The 15,999-nt window shown below is 33.3% G+C and overlaps 2 protein-coding genes and 1 non-coding gene across 3 annotated transcripts; 1 reads left to right on the plus strand and 2 right to left on the minus strand.

Annotated features, from left to right (window-relative positions):
• Window positions 1-309: 309 nt before the first annotated feature.
• LOC141248820 (uncharacterized) lies at window positions 310-2,820 on the minus strand. The gene has a single exon (XM_073669453.1). It carries the CDS (start codon window positions 2,818-2,820, stop codon window positions 310-312), a length of 2,511 nt encoding a protein of 836 aa, XP_073525554.1.
• Window positions 2,821-3,230: 410 nt separating this feature from the next.
• LOC141248821 (uncharacterized) lies at window positions 3,231-10,513 on the plus strand. The gene is made up of 6 exons (XM_073669454.1): window positions 3,231-3,309; window positions 3,372-3,506; window positions 3,593-3,702; window positions 3,806-3,844; window positions 4,420-6,303; window positions 10,487-10,513. The coding sequence occupies exons 1-6, from the start codon at window positions 3,231-3,233 to the stop codon at window positions 10,511-10,513; spliced, it is 2,274 nt and encodes a 757-aa protein (XP_073525555.1).
• Window positions 10,514-12,061: 1,548 nt separating this feature from the next.
• LOC141248822 (small nucleolar RNA Z103) lies at window positions 12,062-12,156 on the minus strand. Its single transcript, XR_012311882.1, has one exon. It is a non-coding gene; the product is annotated as a small nucleolar RNA Z103 (small nucleolar RNA).
• Window positions 12,157-15,999: the final 3,843 nt, after the last annotated feature.

The raw sequence follows: 15,999 nt of genomic DNA on the forward strand, positions 1-15,999 counted from the left end.
ACTATTAACTAACATTCGATATCACTCAATTACCTTTTATTCATCCCCCATACCAATTACCGTTTATTCATCCCCAATACCAATCAACAAATGTGAAATTGATATCGACATCAAAATTATACCAAGATATCCCACCTCATAATCATTTATTGATATCGAAATTATACCAAATCATATATATATATAAGTATGAACTATGAATGTATGAGTGATATCGATATCCATATCTAATGTCATACCAAGCTCTCAATAAAAGACATTGATTTATCTCAAAAAATGAATTCATTTGGGTAAATTATACATCAACTATCACCAATAATCTCCACAAGAACACACCCCATCCTTAAAGTGATGAAACCGGTTCGAGTCTCTAACAACAATCTCCCTCTCAGTAATCAAAGAAATCAGCTTCGTAGCATTATGGCAGTCTCCACAAACCCTCAAGTTCTTAAACACCCTAATACTACTCTTCGGCGGACTACTTATCAACGCAAACGCAATAGCCAATCTCTCACTATGACTACGAAGTATATCCTCCTTCTCGTCTTCCTCAACATCCTGCAACACAAATCCATGATCCGGTACATACCCGTAAACCCTCATTTTCGCCATTAAAACCTCCAACTCCTTATATATCTCCTCTGATCTCGGATGAGTCTTATTCCCAGTATAAAACACTTCAATCTTGTTATCAATCTCAACCGAACTCCATCCCGGCGTTTTACTCAATCCCCTACCAATCGCTAATGACCTAACTTCCTTAACCCTCTCCCATTTCCCTGATTTAGCGTATATATTCGACAGAAGAACATAATACCCGACATTCCCCGAATCGATCTCAAATAGTTTCTCAGAAGTGATCTTCGCAAGCTCAACATCACCGTGCGTCCTACAAGCAGCGAGAAGAGCACCCCAAACAGAGGAATCGGGTTTAACAGGCATATCAAGAATGAAATCATACGCTTTTTGTAACTCTCCACCTCTTCCAAGCAAATCCACCATGCAACCGTAATGCTTCAAATTAGGGCTAATCATGTACTCTTCCCGCATCATGTTGAACAACCTAAATCCCTGATCAACCAAACCAGAGTGGCTACAAGCCGATAACAGTGACAATAAAGTAATATGATCAGGCTTTATACCCTCATCCATCATCTCCCCAAATAGCTTCAAAGCCTTTTCTCCATATCCATGGATTCCGTGGCAAGAGATAATCGCGTTCCATGGCACAGAGTTTCTTCTCGTAATTTGATAGAACAAAGACAACGCATCATCCAATCTTCCACATTTACCGTACATATCAATCAGACAGGTGGCGACATATATATCATATTGAAGAGGGGTTTTGATTGCACGGCCGTGTATTTTTGTTCCTTGTTTAAGAGCTCCTAGATGAGTATAAGCTGGTAGAACACTCACAAATGTTCCTTGTCCAGGTTTTATGTCTGTATATAATTCCATTTCACTGTATATTTCAATGGCTTCAGTAGCGAATCCGTTTTGTGAGTAGCCTGTGATCAAAGTATTCCAAGATATTACATCCCGAAATGATGTTAAATCGAATATCTTTCTTGCAGAATCAAGATCGCCCATTTTTGCATACATATCCATTACTGCGTTACAGATTAGAATATCTCCAGAAATCCATCCTCTTCGTGTGACGAATCCGTGTATGAATCGACTGTTTTTTAAATTCCCCGATTGAGCAGTTACAGAAGATAAACTCACGAGGGTAAGTGCATCAGGGTGAAATCCGGAATTTACCATCTCTCTAAAGCAAAACAGAGTAGAGATAGAATCACCATTCTGTTCATATGCTGCGATCATCGAGTTCCATGTAACCAAGTCTCTGTTTTTCATCTGATTGAAAACCCTCTGAGAATGTTCCAGAAACCCGAATTTACTATACATACTGATCAAAGCATTTGAAACGAACAAATCAAACTCCAGGTTATGTTTTATAACGTAGACGTGGATAAGCATAGCGAGTGATGTACTACCAACTTCAACACATGCAGGAAGAACACTAGCAACAGTAACTGGATCTAATCTAATTCCTTCTCTTCTCATCTCCATTAACGTGTTCAGAGCTTCCTCTGCTCCATTATTTAGACAAAACCCGGATATCATTGCGTTCCAGGAAGCTGGATCTCGTGTGGGCATTTTGTCGAACAGGTGTTGTGCAGATGTCACATGACCGAATCTGGAGTAGACATGAATTAAAGATGCGGCAATGTAAACATCCCAAATGAATCCCAGTTTCAATATCAGAGAGTGGATTCTTTTTCCATCGAAGAGATTACTACAGGCCTTTAGAAGAGGTGGAAATGTGTACCAATCTGGTTGTACATTGGAATCAAAGCGCATTTCGTTGAAGCAGTTTACAGCATTGATGAACTTTCCAGATCGCACGTAAGCAGAAATCAGAGAATTCCAAGTGTACGTGTCTTTGGATGGGGTTTGATTGAAGACATGGCGTGCGTATGTAATATCTCTGGTGTGAGCATAGAGATTGATAAGTCTAGTGCTAATGAAGATGGTTTGGGCTTTTCCTGAGACAAGGAGGAGGGCGTGGGACCTCTTGACACTCTGGGTGTCAGAGCAGGGACTAAATAGAGCTTCAATGTTGACCAGCTTAACCTCATCGTTGAGGCCATGTGATGAAGATGATAAAGCACTTGAGCTAGTGGAAAATGGTGAGAGTCGGGTACCAAACAGCGTGCAAACTCTGCGGGGACACAATGATGATCTGGATATGGCAGGAAAGTAATCGAGATCAGAAGGGTTAGGAGATGCAAGCAAAATTTTTCGTTCAGGCATATTATCAAACACATAAAGAGCATACAGTTGAAACACAAACTGTATTCATCAATGGAGAAAATAAGTCTCCATAAGCTCCAATCAATAATCAACAAATCTTTCAATAAGGCAGCTCAGAATGACTCATAACTAATAAGACACGAAAAAGCGTAAGTTAAACATACCTAAACATACATGGATAATGAAATGGCTACCCAGTCAGTGATGTAAATTCCTTGTACAGAAACTCAGCTCGGTGCTCAGAGGAAACACGTTTCGACTTTCAGCATTCAAGTCCTGCACCAACAGGCAGAAAATTGACTAGCAAAATCACCATCCAGTGAAGAGCATGTGGCTACCATTCCAGTCTAATCTCTACTGCAGTTAACAATGCTAGACATGTTCATAATAACCAAGAAAGGAGTAGAAAGATGGAACTACAACTTACAAACTTAGGGAGCAACAACTTCAATCAGATGCATATTTTCACAGAACTTGTTCGTGGAGCCAGTAATCAAACAAAGATGGAAGATATACTACTTGAATTAGCCAAATTTCCAACCCTAATGCAGTAGTTCACAGCTTCAGGTATAAATATGCTACGAACCAACTGGTGCTAGTCTGCTTGAGGGATAGTGGCGGAGCAACGGTTAGGTGCAGCGGCGCTAGTGCGATTACTACTCGATACTGGTGCGAGACGAGGAGGGGTTGGTTATATATCACATCTTTAAAACCCCAATATAACCCTACAATTGTATCGAATTTACAACAATGCCATCCTCCTAAAAATCAGAACCTCCTTCTTGGTCCGTCTTTTTCGACCATACTCGCACCAGCAGCTCCATTGACGCTCCAGCCCGCCGTGGACATGGACGATGGCGACGACGAGCTTCTATCGAGAGGGTGCGAAGCCAGCTCACAATCACAAGACCTCCAATTTTTTGTAAGTTGTTTCTCTTCCACCAGCTTCTGAGGGTTGATTTTGTTTCCTCCCTCTTCAAATCAGTGCTCCCTTGTCATTGCGTATGCAAAATATTTGCAGCAGGTATTTGTTTTTTCAATTATAGGCTTCAATTGGAAGGACAAAAAGTACTGCTTACTTTGGTTCTCTGAATGTTTTTTCATTCATAACTGCGAATCATATAGCTAACTGATACCTAAGAAATGTGAAATACAGTCATGAAGAGCAAATAACTAGTTCTAACAAGCATTTGTTAACCCCGAAACTTTGGTGTTAAAGGTTTCATAGTGGCACTGAGCTGAGGAAGCTAGTGGAAGCTCAGTAGTATAATCTTTCAGGGATATAACTTATGAGATTACAGTGCTTGTGCTTTTCCGAAGTAGATTCTTCTTCGAATTCCCTGTGTTGATTGAAGTGCGATCAGTAAAGTAATCTTACAATGGACACAAATTCAATACTGGATTTCATCTCTGTGTCTCAGAAAAAAACCATCTTTGAGGCTGAATTTTTCTGAAAGTAAGGTCTCGTGAGTTCAAGTTTGTTTGATGATTGTTGTTCTTCATGTCAAGGTTGTGTTTGTGATCAGATAATTTTGTTATACAGTTTTTGGCTGTTTTCTTATATCCACATCAGTGTTTTGAATCACTCTCTCCTTTCAGATTGAAGAAGATTCACATCAAGAGAAGGAAGTTCATGATGATGATGATGACCATATCAGTGGCATGCATCCAGTTGATCTTGAGCATTCAGATGTAAGAGTAATTCATGGTGATAAACTGAATAGTGAAAACTCTGCTTCAAAAGGCATGAAAGAATTTGCACCACCTTCACCTGGAATGGAGTTTGAATCATACGATGATGCTTATAACTACTATAACTGCTACGCCAAGGAGATTGGTTTCCGAGTAAGGGTAAAAAACTCATGGTTCAAACGGCACAGTAAAGAAAAATACGGCGCAGTCCTTTGTTGCAGTAGTCAAGGTTTCAAAAGAATCAAAGATTCACACCGTTTAAGGGAAGAGACACGCACAGGCTGCCCTGCAATGATTAGAATGAGGTTAGTACAATCAAAAAGATGGAGATTTCTTCAAGTCATTCTTGAACATAATCACTCATTTTGGGTCAAATCTCCCAAATTAGCAAAAAAGCTGAAAATATTTAAACCACTTGTGATAGATGCTGGAGGGAGTGTAAGTGTAACCAAAACTTATGCAGCAAAAGAATGCAAAACTAATTATATAGGATTCAAGAAAGGTGATGCTCTGGCAATCTACAATTACCTTTGCCGAATGCAGTTGACCAATCCAAATTTCTTTTATTTAATGGATTTCGGTAACGAAGGAGTTTTGAAAAATGTCATTTGGGTTGACGCTAGATCCAGAGCTGCTTGTTATTACTTCAGTGATGTTATTTTCTTGGATAATTCATACTTAACAAGCAAGTATGAAATTCCTTTGGTGGCCATTTTAGGTGTTAACCACCATGGTAAATCTGTTTTATTGGGCTGTGGTTTATTATCTGGTGGAACAGTCGAATCGTACAAATGGTTCTTCAAGATATGGCTTAAATGTCTCTCTGGAAATTCTCCCAAGACTATAGTTACAGACAGATGTAAGGCTTTAGAAACCGCGATTTCAGAAGTATTTCCTACCTCTCATCATCGGTTTAGTGTTTCTCTTATAATGAGAAAATTACCTGAGAAACTTAGAAAGGCTTTATACTCAACAGTTTATAATACAATGAGGGTTATAGAGTTTGAAGCTGCATGGAGCCAAATGGTACATTATTTCGGTGTTACTAATGATAAATTGCTTTGTTGTTTGTTTGAAGAAAGAGCTAAGTGGGCCCCTGTCTATGTTAGAGATATTTTTCTTGCTGGTACAGAAGAGATTATAAATCCTTTTTTTGAGAAATATGTGTTCAAGCAAACAACTCTCAAGGAGTTTCTTGAAAGGTACGAATTGGCATTATACAAGAATCACAAGGAGGAAATATTAGCCGATATTGAGTCCAGAGATTCGATTCCTGCACTGAAAACGAAATGCCCGTTTGAGATTCAGCTCTGTAAGATCTATACAAATGGAATATTCCAAAGATTCCAGGTTGAAGTAGAGGAAATGTATTCTTGCTTCAGCACCATACAGTTGCACTCTAATGGAATCTATTTGGTGAAAGAGAGGATACTAAGTGAAGATAGTAAGAAAGAGATAAGAGATTTCGAGGTTCTGTTCAACAGAGTAACGTCTGAGGTTTTTTGTGTTTGTAATTGCTTTAGTTTTAATGGGTTTTTATGCAGACATGCTTTGTCAGTGCTTAATTTTAATGAGGTTGAAGAGATTCCTGCAAGGTATGTTGTTTCGAGGTGGAAGAAGGATTACAAGAGGGTACATTGTAATGATTATGGTGATAATGTTGATGGTGATGAGAAGGTTTTGAGGTTTAATAAGTTGTATGAATCTGCATTGAGAGTTGTGGAAGAAGGTTTGGTGTCTCATGAACAGTATGAAATTGCGGTGAAATCGCTTGAGGAGGCGATTGGAAGAGTAGGTATTTCGTAAGAAAAGGGTGTATTGTATGGTGATTAGTGTTTGATTTTTTGTACATTTTTTCATAGTAAGAAGTTCGGTCTACACCATATCTTGGTGTTCATTATAAGTGATCTTGTGAGTTCACCGAATTCAGTACACCATTTTCATGACTTTTTCGATTCAGAAAATGGTGTACATTCTTAAAAAATTGTTAAGTGTTCATCCACTGTTGAAATTCTTAAAAATTGCAACAAAGTTTATGTGCTAAAAATCTGGAAAATCTGGAAAACTACCACTGTTTTCCTTATACAATTCGACGATTTTCTGTTGGTCTGTTAAGTGTTCATCCATTCCACAATTAGGCCCTGTTTGATGAAGTGTTTTGGAAAGGAAAGGGATTTCTGCTGTGCAGGTGCTACACCTTTTATATTTGATTTGCGGAAGATTTTACTTGCACCACTTAAAAAGATATTCTTCCAATATTCTTCCAAAATTCAAATATTAAAAGAAATGGATAATAGGATATTCCATCTCTTTTGAAAACCCTATCCAAGGAGAAACAAATATAATTGTTAAACAAATATAATTGTTAAAGTTGCAAAACCATATTGTAGTGACTATTTTAAAAAATTGAACAATGATATGAAAATGGTTAGACACAACAGGATACCAAATAAGACCTTAACAGATTAAACATACTTACTAGTAATTATACATCAATTTAATGAGGCAATAATTTGATAATGTGAGATGAAGACATAGATCTTTCTATAATAACAGATTCAACAGAACAGTTCAAAGGGAAGAAGCATGAAGATGATCAGGCAGCACTACTTAATTGCAAATTTAAGCTATTTATATAATATACACAATTACTGGTTTATAAAGAACCTCTCACTCTCAGCACACCTGTGAATCTAATTGCTGTCAGAAACAATAGACCTTAAACTTCTGTAAACACATCTTATAATGCCACTAATCAAATAAAAAACCTAAATTTCAGATTCCATAATCCAGAGCCCTAAAACTCCTTTTTTGTTACTGCAGATTGCAACAACCAATCCTTTGCACAAGCAAAAGCCTCAATCGCCTCAGGCTTCACCATTGAACCTCTATAACTGTCAGCCTTTCTGCTTACTGTGTCAAATACAGAGTCACCAGGAACTGTAGACAGCGGCATTGACAGCAAATCAGCAGCCATATTCGCAAGCGTAGGATACCGAATTTTGTTCACTTTCCACCACTCCAGAATATCAAAATCCTCTTGATCGCTATGAACATACTCTTCCAGATAATGATCCAACTCTGATTTCGTGTGTTCATTACTCGAAATATCTGAAATATAGATATCACAAAATGGGTCATCGTAAGCTGTAACAAACAACTCCTCCTCTTGCCCATGATCTGTTGTTTTCGCTTCTTCTTTTTCTTCATAAGCTGTAACAAATAACTCCTCTTGCACAGGGTCTGTTGTTTTCGCTTCTTCTAATTCTTCTTCTTCGTGTCTCTCCTCAATGTCAAAAGAAATCAAAGGCAATGACTCTGCAACGTACTCCAGATAAAGTGCATTAATGGCTTCTTTGACTGTACTCAGAAAAGGTTCAGCTTGCTCTCTGTATAACAGAGAGAAAAAATGACCAACCACCTTCAGTTTGTACCTAGGATCCATTACAACAGCCATTGCCAACACAAAGCTGCAGTCTTTCCAGTAATTTTGAAACTTTTCAATCAAGGGTTTGATTAAATTACTCTCGAACGGATCATCACTCATTAAGGAACTAAAAAGCTTCAACTGAATAGTACAGACCTGAGCGAAAAACTTATCTGCAGTAGGGTATTTCTCAGCAGTTATAATACCCGAAGCTTCATACAAGCAATTTAGGTACTCACAAAGTGTTTCTACCTGCCTCCATTCTTCTAATGAAACGGTTTCTTTAGTATCCAAACAAGCGAAAACCTCTTTAAGTTCAGACGCAGCGCAGAGCATATGATAAGTTGAATCCCAGCGAGTACAATTATCAATAACTAAACTCTTATCACTCGGTACCTGAAGTTGCACCTTAATCTGCATAAACTTTTCTTCATTCACCTCTGAAAACTTCACATACTTCACACAGTCGCGAACTCTCTGAACTGTTTTACTCATTGTGTTCATTAAATCAAGGGCAAGGGAGGTTAGAATGTGGGCGAAACAGCTTCCGATTACAAACTGCCCGTTCACCATATGTGAGTTGTTGACAGAGAGTAAGGTTCTTAGATTATCAACTGCAGGTTCATTTGCAACTGACCTATCGAGTGTGAGGGAAAAGAGTTTAGTTTCTATACCCCAATTAGAAAGACAAGAAAGTATTACGTGGTTGAAAGCCTTTTCAGATTCAGGAAACGGTACCGAAATAATATTAAGAAGCTTCAGATGCAATTTCCAATCATTGTCTATAAAGTGACCACTTAGAACTGCGTATCCCACGGATTCGTCTGAAACCCACATGTTTAAACTGAGACTGATTCTTCCTGGGATTTCAGATAAAAGATTCGCGAGCTTTGATTTCTCATTGAAGAAGATATCCATGCATTCGTTATAAACGGTCTCAGAGCTGACGGTCTCAAACTGGGGTTGGAGGTTTTTAACGAACTGAATAAAACCAGGGTGATCCACCATTTCGAGCGGGTAATCATGGAGGATTATCATTTTCGCAATCTCATTAATGCAACGGTTCTGATTAAATGGGACGGTTAATGCTCCGTTTGTTGCTCGCGGACGCTTCTTTGGTGGGTCTGAAGGTGAATTCTTTTCTTTTAGCCGAGCAACAGAGCAGGTTCCTGTTTCTATATGCCTTTTCAAGTGGCTGGTTCCTGACATTTTCGGTCCAGTACAATATGCATACGACTTGTTGCACTTCTTACAGCACGCTCTGAAACAATCTCCTCCTACATTCATAACAGTAAAGTGGTCCCACACGACGGATTTTCTTGATCTGCCCCTTTGCTTCTTGGTTGTTGGAACGGCTAATTCGGGTTTATCTAAGGTACCCATGTGTAGAGGTGAATATTAAAGTCCTGCATCAATGAAAGATTAATAATTGATCAGCAAAAGTCCTAATCGAATATTAGGTATTTTTTCAGCATATGTTTAAACAATCCTAAATATGTCAAGAAAGAGATAGAAAGGCTGAATCACAATTACAAACTTATAAACAACTTGAATTCAGATGCATCTTTTAGCAGAACTTGTAGATATAGTCAGTTACCAAACAGACACGGAAGAAAGATTACACCTTTAGTGAAATCTCTGATCCAATCTTCACCTTCAGCAATGCTATGAACCAAAACATATAATATCAAACAAATAATTCACTGTTTCTGCATTTGAATGCTTTGGATTAGATGTCATGTTATATGGTTACAATGAGCAATCCAGTGAAATAATATTCAGTGTTAGGAGAACAATGCTATTCAAGCCACTTCAGAAACTAAGATTTTCATTTACGAGAATCATTCTTTCTGATCCAATCCAATCAGACCTCATCAGATTTCAGGAAATCAACCATGTGAGCCTAACCAAATATAAGGACTGCATGAACGAATTCACATTCTACTATTTCATTGTTACCGGATTCAGTTGCTCCTAATGAGAGTCTAATTTGCTATTCATCAATTTATGCAATATCAATTCATCAAACTTAACCATGCAAACTTCAGGGATAAAAGGTAACACAGCCACAAAATTTGTTTCGGCATAAACAGAGCACAGTTGAGTCTTAATAAGAGATAAAGCAAAGCATCTCAAACTAGGCATCAAAATCACAAAAACTAACCGGAAGAAAAACCGTAACAAAATTCAAAACCAAACCTTAAGGAAACAAAAACAATAAGACATTGGTGTAGAAACAATTAACCGGGGCAGCGTCTTCTCCAACTCAACTCACACAAACTAAATAGAAAAAAACACGAATCGAGTACATATCACGCGGAATGCACATTACAAAAAGCATGAGACCGTATAAAGTTAAAATCAGAAGACAGGATGAAGAAGAACAAGAACGTACAGTGAGAAAATCGTGAGCCCAGAAGCAGTTTAGGGTTTAAGTTTGGGGGTTTTTGGGCCGCCAAAAAGCAAGTAAAAACCTAACAGAAGGCACCCTTTGAGTTCGACGGAAGTACACACGATCTTCGCATTAGAATTGCTTTAAATAATTAGATTTCTTCAATAAAAGAAAAAAGATAAAAGAATTTAGAAATCAAGTTTTCACCTTTTGTACTATTAGTCATCAATCACTATACAAAATTTGCATATTCTTTTAAGATTAAGATTTAATATAGAGTATAGATAGATAGATTATAGGAGGTAGATTAAGATTTAATATAGAGTATAGATAGATAGATTATAGGAGGTGAGTTCCGGTGAAAACAACCTTTATGGTGTGAAGTGTGAAGCATGTTGAGCCATTAGATTAGAAAATGGAGGGTTGAGATTAAAAGATGGGTTTTTAATGAATCCACGCGGTGACATTTTTGTAATTAATGGTGAACTGTTATTTTTATTTTTTTTTTACGTTTTCTGGGTGATTTTTTTATCCCTTTGGATGTGAACATTAGCATGTTATATGTGAACATTAGTGTGTTATATGTGTACCCGAGAAAGTTCACACTTCACACCATAAGGATTGTTTTCACCGGATCCTTATTCTAGATTATAGATAGTTATATGTATGATAAGATTATATAAGTAAAGAAATATCTAATATATTAGTTTAAGACCCATGTCCAGCAGGGGAGCAATATTTAGAATATAAAATAATAAATATAGATATATAAATTAAAAATCCAAACACTATTATATATTTTTATTATAGCAAATAATAACATAATTTATATCACATATTTTTAAGTTAAAATACAAACAAATTTATAGTAGTCTATAAGAAATTAAGGATTTAATGATTTAGTAATATATAATCTTAATGTTTCAACAGATTTTAAATTCATATTCCCAAAAATAACATCATTATATACTTTGTACAAGTCTCGGTTGATTATAAACTTAGTCATAGTATCAACGACTCTCTAACTTCATCAAAATAATAAAGTTTTGCTGAAAAAAGAAAAAAAAAAGTTTACAAATTGATTTCAAACATGCAAACGAAAAACTAACTTTTACTTTGGTCAAAATGAAAACTGAATTAGGGTTCGTTCGACAATGATTAAAATCAGTTTGAAGTAGTTGAAACTGGGATAAATTTCATCTTTCTATCTAGATCATTATCGAATGTCTTTTGTGAGAAACATTTCATTTACTCTCATGTTAGAGAAAAATTTCATCTACCTTCCACATATTCCATCTAATTTCTCTGAAATTTTTCATCTTCCAATTCCTAGCCGAAAAAAATTCCATCAACCTTAAATTCCATCTACCCTTATTTCATCTACCATCCCATTTAGTTTTTTTTTTCATCTACCACTTCTCATCTAGATCAAAACAGCTCCATCTAGGTGTTGTGGAACGGAGTCTAAAACAATTGGGTAAACTTTATGATCTAACAGATAGATCTTGTTCGATTATAATAGTAATCATATCTTATATATAAATGTTTGATCAGTAAATGGGCTACAATTATCTTATTCATTTAACAATATTAAAGATTTAATATTTAATCGATATTATTTGATACATTAAGTCCAAATATTGCAAATAAAAGATGTTAAAATAAACAAAAAAATCTTCATTGTATTAATATGTGGGTGAAAATAATTGTATCTATTGTTTTTTTAATTAAGAGATCAAAATATTGGCTTCAAATCTGAGCAGATGATTAAAAAATAGAATAGTATAATCAATTTCAATCATTCGGGAAAAACCACCACATCCATAGCTTATATGAATTTATTCTATAGTGAATTGCACAAAAGAAAAACAATGACAAAAATACAAAAATCATACAGCAAAAACAATTTCAGTCAAAGGGTAGGAAAATCAAAATCACCATATAGCCTCCAAACAAAAAGAATAAAAAAAAAGGATTATATTGAAAATATAGAATATAAAAAAGATGAGCGGTTGAAGAGAAAATACTTTTATAATAAAATATATCATCTCAAAATGAGTTAAATCTTGCAAAGATGGACATCATTGATTAACCTATTATAATCATCACTGAAATTCTTTGTTAAAAAAAATAAGAAGATGTACAAAGAGAAATGTGTTACAACATGAAAAGAAAAAGATTTTTTTAAGTGGTGGAGAAAGTTAGCATTATGGAAGCTTTCTTCTGTAGTGATTACAATATATTATATATATAATGATAGATTGAAATATATAGCTAAAGTAATGAATCAATTATAACTACTACGTAGTAAAATAAGTCAAGTTTAAAAATTATTCAGAGCACAAGAAAAATCAAATCACAAATCAAATTATTAGCAAAATAGAAAAGAATTACGAAGAGTAATAAGGAAGAATCATATCACATATAAAATTAATAATATAATAATAAATAATTTAGGAGGATATTTCTCCAAAAAATAATCAAATATAATAATAAAAAAGGTTTTTAAATATTTAATTACTATGTTCTTACTAATAAACTTTATCAATATTTTTTCTAATACATTGTCACACCAATGAATAGGTATCAATGTTATCATCGGCTTTAAAAATTAGATATAAGTTTTTAATAATATGTTATTAACATATTGTGACGTGTCACCAATAAATAGGTGTCATCATCAACTTTAAAAATTAGATATAAATATTTATTAATATATCGTGATGTGGTACCTATAAATAGGTGCCATCATCGGTCTTATAATTAGATATATAGGTTAATTGTTTGGTCTTTAGTGGTGAATATGGAATAAAAAAATATAGCTTTGCTAGCCATTAACTTTATTAAATATATTTAGAATATTAAAGAAGAATCAAATAATAAATCAAATTATTAACAAAATATAAAATAAATTAGGAGGAGTGAAGAATCAGATCAGAAATCAAATTATTAAAAAAGGAAAATAATGTAAGAAGATACTTCTCACCTAAAAATAGTAATAATAATTCTTTTAGTTATTTAAGTAATGTGCTTTACTAACAATTTTTGTTAACATTGTTTAGTGTACTGTAATGTGGCACCCATAAATAGGTGCCTAATAGCGGTGACATCCTAAGCTTTAGAGTTAGATATAGATATTGATATTGATATAGATATTGGGATTATTAACACTTTAGTATGGTGTCATATTAGTTAATTCTAACAAGTCAATAAATATATATAGATTATTAATTTAAGTAAGATTTAGCTTCTCAGGATAATTAATTAAATACAAAATTTTTATTTTTGTTTTTTATAAACCAAATCAAACAAATAATAATTCTATGGTCCTATATTTATGGTGAAAATTAGTTATTTTAAGTGATTTTTTAAATATATTGTTCATGTGATACTAAATAATAGGTGTTAATAATTTTTAAAAATATGTTATTAACGTGGACCATTGGATGGTTATCACATGATGGAGCAAACCTCAGCTTTATTAATTAGATATAGATAATTATATCTATCTAATTATTAAATCAATTTTCTTTCAAGCATTTACACTCCTTTTATTATTTACATTATTAACTCTCCTCCATATAATTATTTTTACTTTTATTTTTATTCTTTCGACTAAATAAAATACTAAGATTTATGAACAAATTGATAAGATATTTAAAACTTTAAATTAATTATCTATCTATATTTAATTATTAAAACAATCTTTTTAGTTCTTTTCAAGAGTTTTGATCTCAACCATCTCTGATATGTAAAACTCCTATTTATTTATATTATTATCTCTACTTTGTATATATTTTTGTCATTTTTATTTTTATTCTTTTCACTGAAAAAAATCCTAACATATAAGAACAAATTGATAAGATATTTAAAACTTTAAATTAATTATTAAATTTTAATGGTTCTTCTAAAATTTACTTAATAATTTATAAAATTAATCAATTTATTTTCTAAACTTAGATTATTTTCTATTTTTCAATTAGTTATTATAATCAAAACAGATTTTAACATTTAATTAAAAAAATTTAAATTCTATTTTCCCTAAGGATAAAATCCTACAATATATTATATTATATTTTTTAATTTTTATGTTATTTTAAATAGAATCCATTATTCTAATGCATTTTTTATAAAAAATAATCTTTTACAAAATTAAATAGCTATATTAACATCTATTTATATAAAAAAATTTAAAAAATGGTTTAATTGTATAAATGAAATTTAAAGGATGAATTTTAGTATTATGATTTAGAATCTAAATGGCAAAAGTTCAATCTATATCGAATTTGGATTGCACATATAAAAACTTATATTAGTTTTATTCATCATATGTTGTTATTTTTCATCTAATAATTATTCACCATCTCGTCACTCGATTAGAACTTACCTTATTTTAAATCTATCATAAAACTTTTTATAATATTATATTTTTAGATAATCTTGTGCATGGCACAGGAAATATGCTAGCATAGGTCCCGTGTCATACACCAAATATTTTAGTATATAAGTTAAAATAATATTATAAAATTTCTATAAGAGAACTTATTAGAGATGTGAGATTTAGTTAAGTTGTGAGATTCGGTGAGATGATGAATAGTCATTAGATAAAATAGTGACACATGATTAATAGTCTTACTATAATCTAAATAATAGATATAATCGTAATAAAATGAACGTTTCCAAATTTAATTTGATGAACAAACTAAAATCTAACTTCTATAATTCTATAATGCTAAATCGGAATCAAAAATTAAATTAGTGTTTCTATAGATCAAATTTTTAAAATTTTTTTATAAGCTAAAATTACACCTAATAAATAATTTGCTAAAATTAAGAAGAGAATTAATAAACTTTAATATGTAGGTTGCATTAGTTTTATTTGATTTTATTGGTTTTAATGAAACTGTAGTATACAAAATACATGGTTACTTACTAATAATAATAAGATATCAATAATTAACTAGATTTGTATGAAGAAATTCTAGAAGATATAAATATAACTGATTTCATAAATAAGTTTTCACTATAATAAGAGATTCTAGAAATAATATATATTTTGAAATAGAAAATCAGTTAAGAATAAGAATTGATTAGTAAAAAATAATATATCCAATTATAGCTTTAATATACAAGTGGTGGAAAAAGAAAAAGAAAAACAATAAAGAGGGGAAAGAATAGTGTGACAAATAGAGGATGAACACATAAGCAATGGTGTGACCAAATATCTTGAGGAACTTTTAAATGGGTTAGCTTTAATACATAGTATAGGTAGATTCTAGAGGACGTATTAGATGCAAACCATACCGTGTATATTTTGGGAGTGCATTGATAATGCATTGACAAGTGCGCTGGTAGTGCATCAGTACCGGATTGATGGCTGCATCTGATAGTGCACTGAAGAATGCACCGAGAAAAGTGCACTAAAGAATGCACCAAGAAAAGTGCACTTGATAGTGCATCAAAAGTGGACTGACAAATGCATCGATAATGCACTGGGTATTGTTTGATTATCTTAGTAGATTTGCATGGTTGCTCCGTTTGAATTGCTACATTTGAGGTATTTGTTTAATTAAATTTGGTAAGAGTTGATTAGTAAAAAATATAATATAATTTAAAATAAGAGATTTCAGGAATAATATATGTTCTTAAAAAATCAGTTAAGAGTAAG

Source organism: Phyllobates terribilis, unplaced genomic scaffold (genome assembly GCF_046119375.1).
Source record: "Phyllobates terribilis strain yellow unplaced genomic scaffold, ASM4611937v1 Scaffold_4085__1_contigs__length_65289, whole genome shotgun sequence".
NCBI lineage: Eukaryota > Metazoa > Chordata > Amphibia > Anura > Dendrobatidae > Phyllobates > Phyllobates terribilis.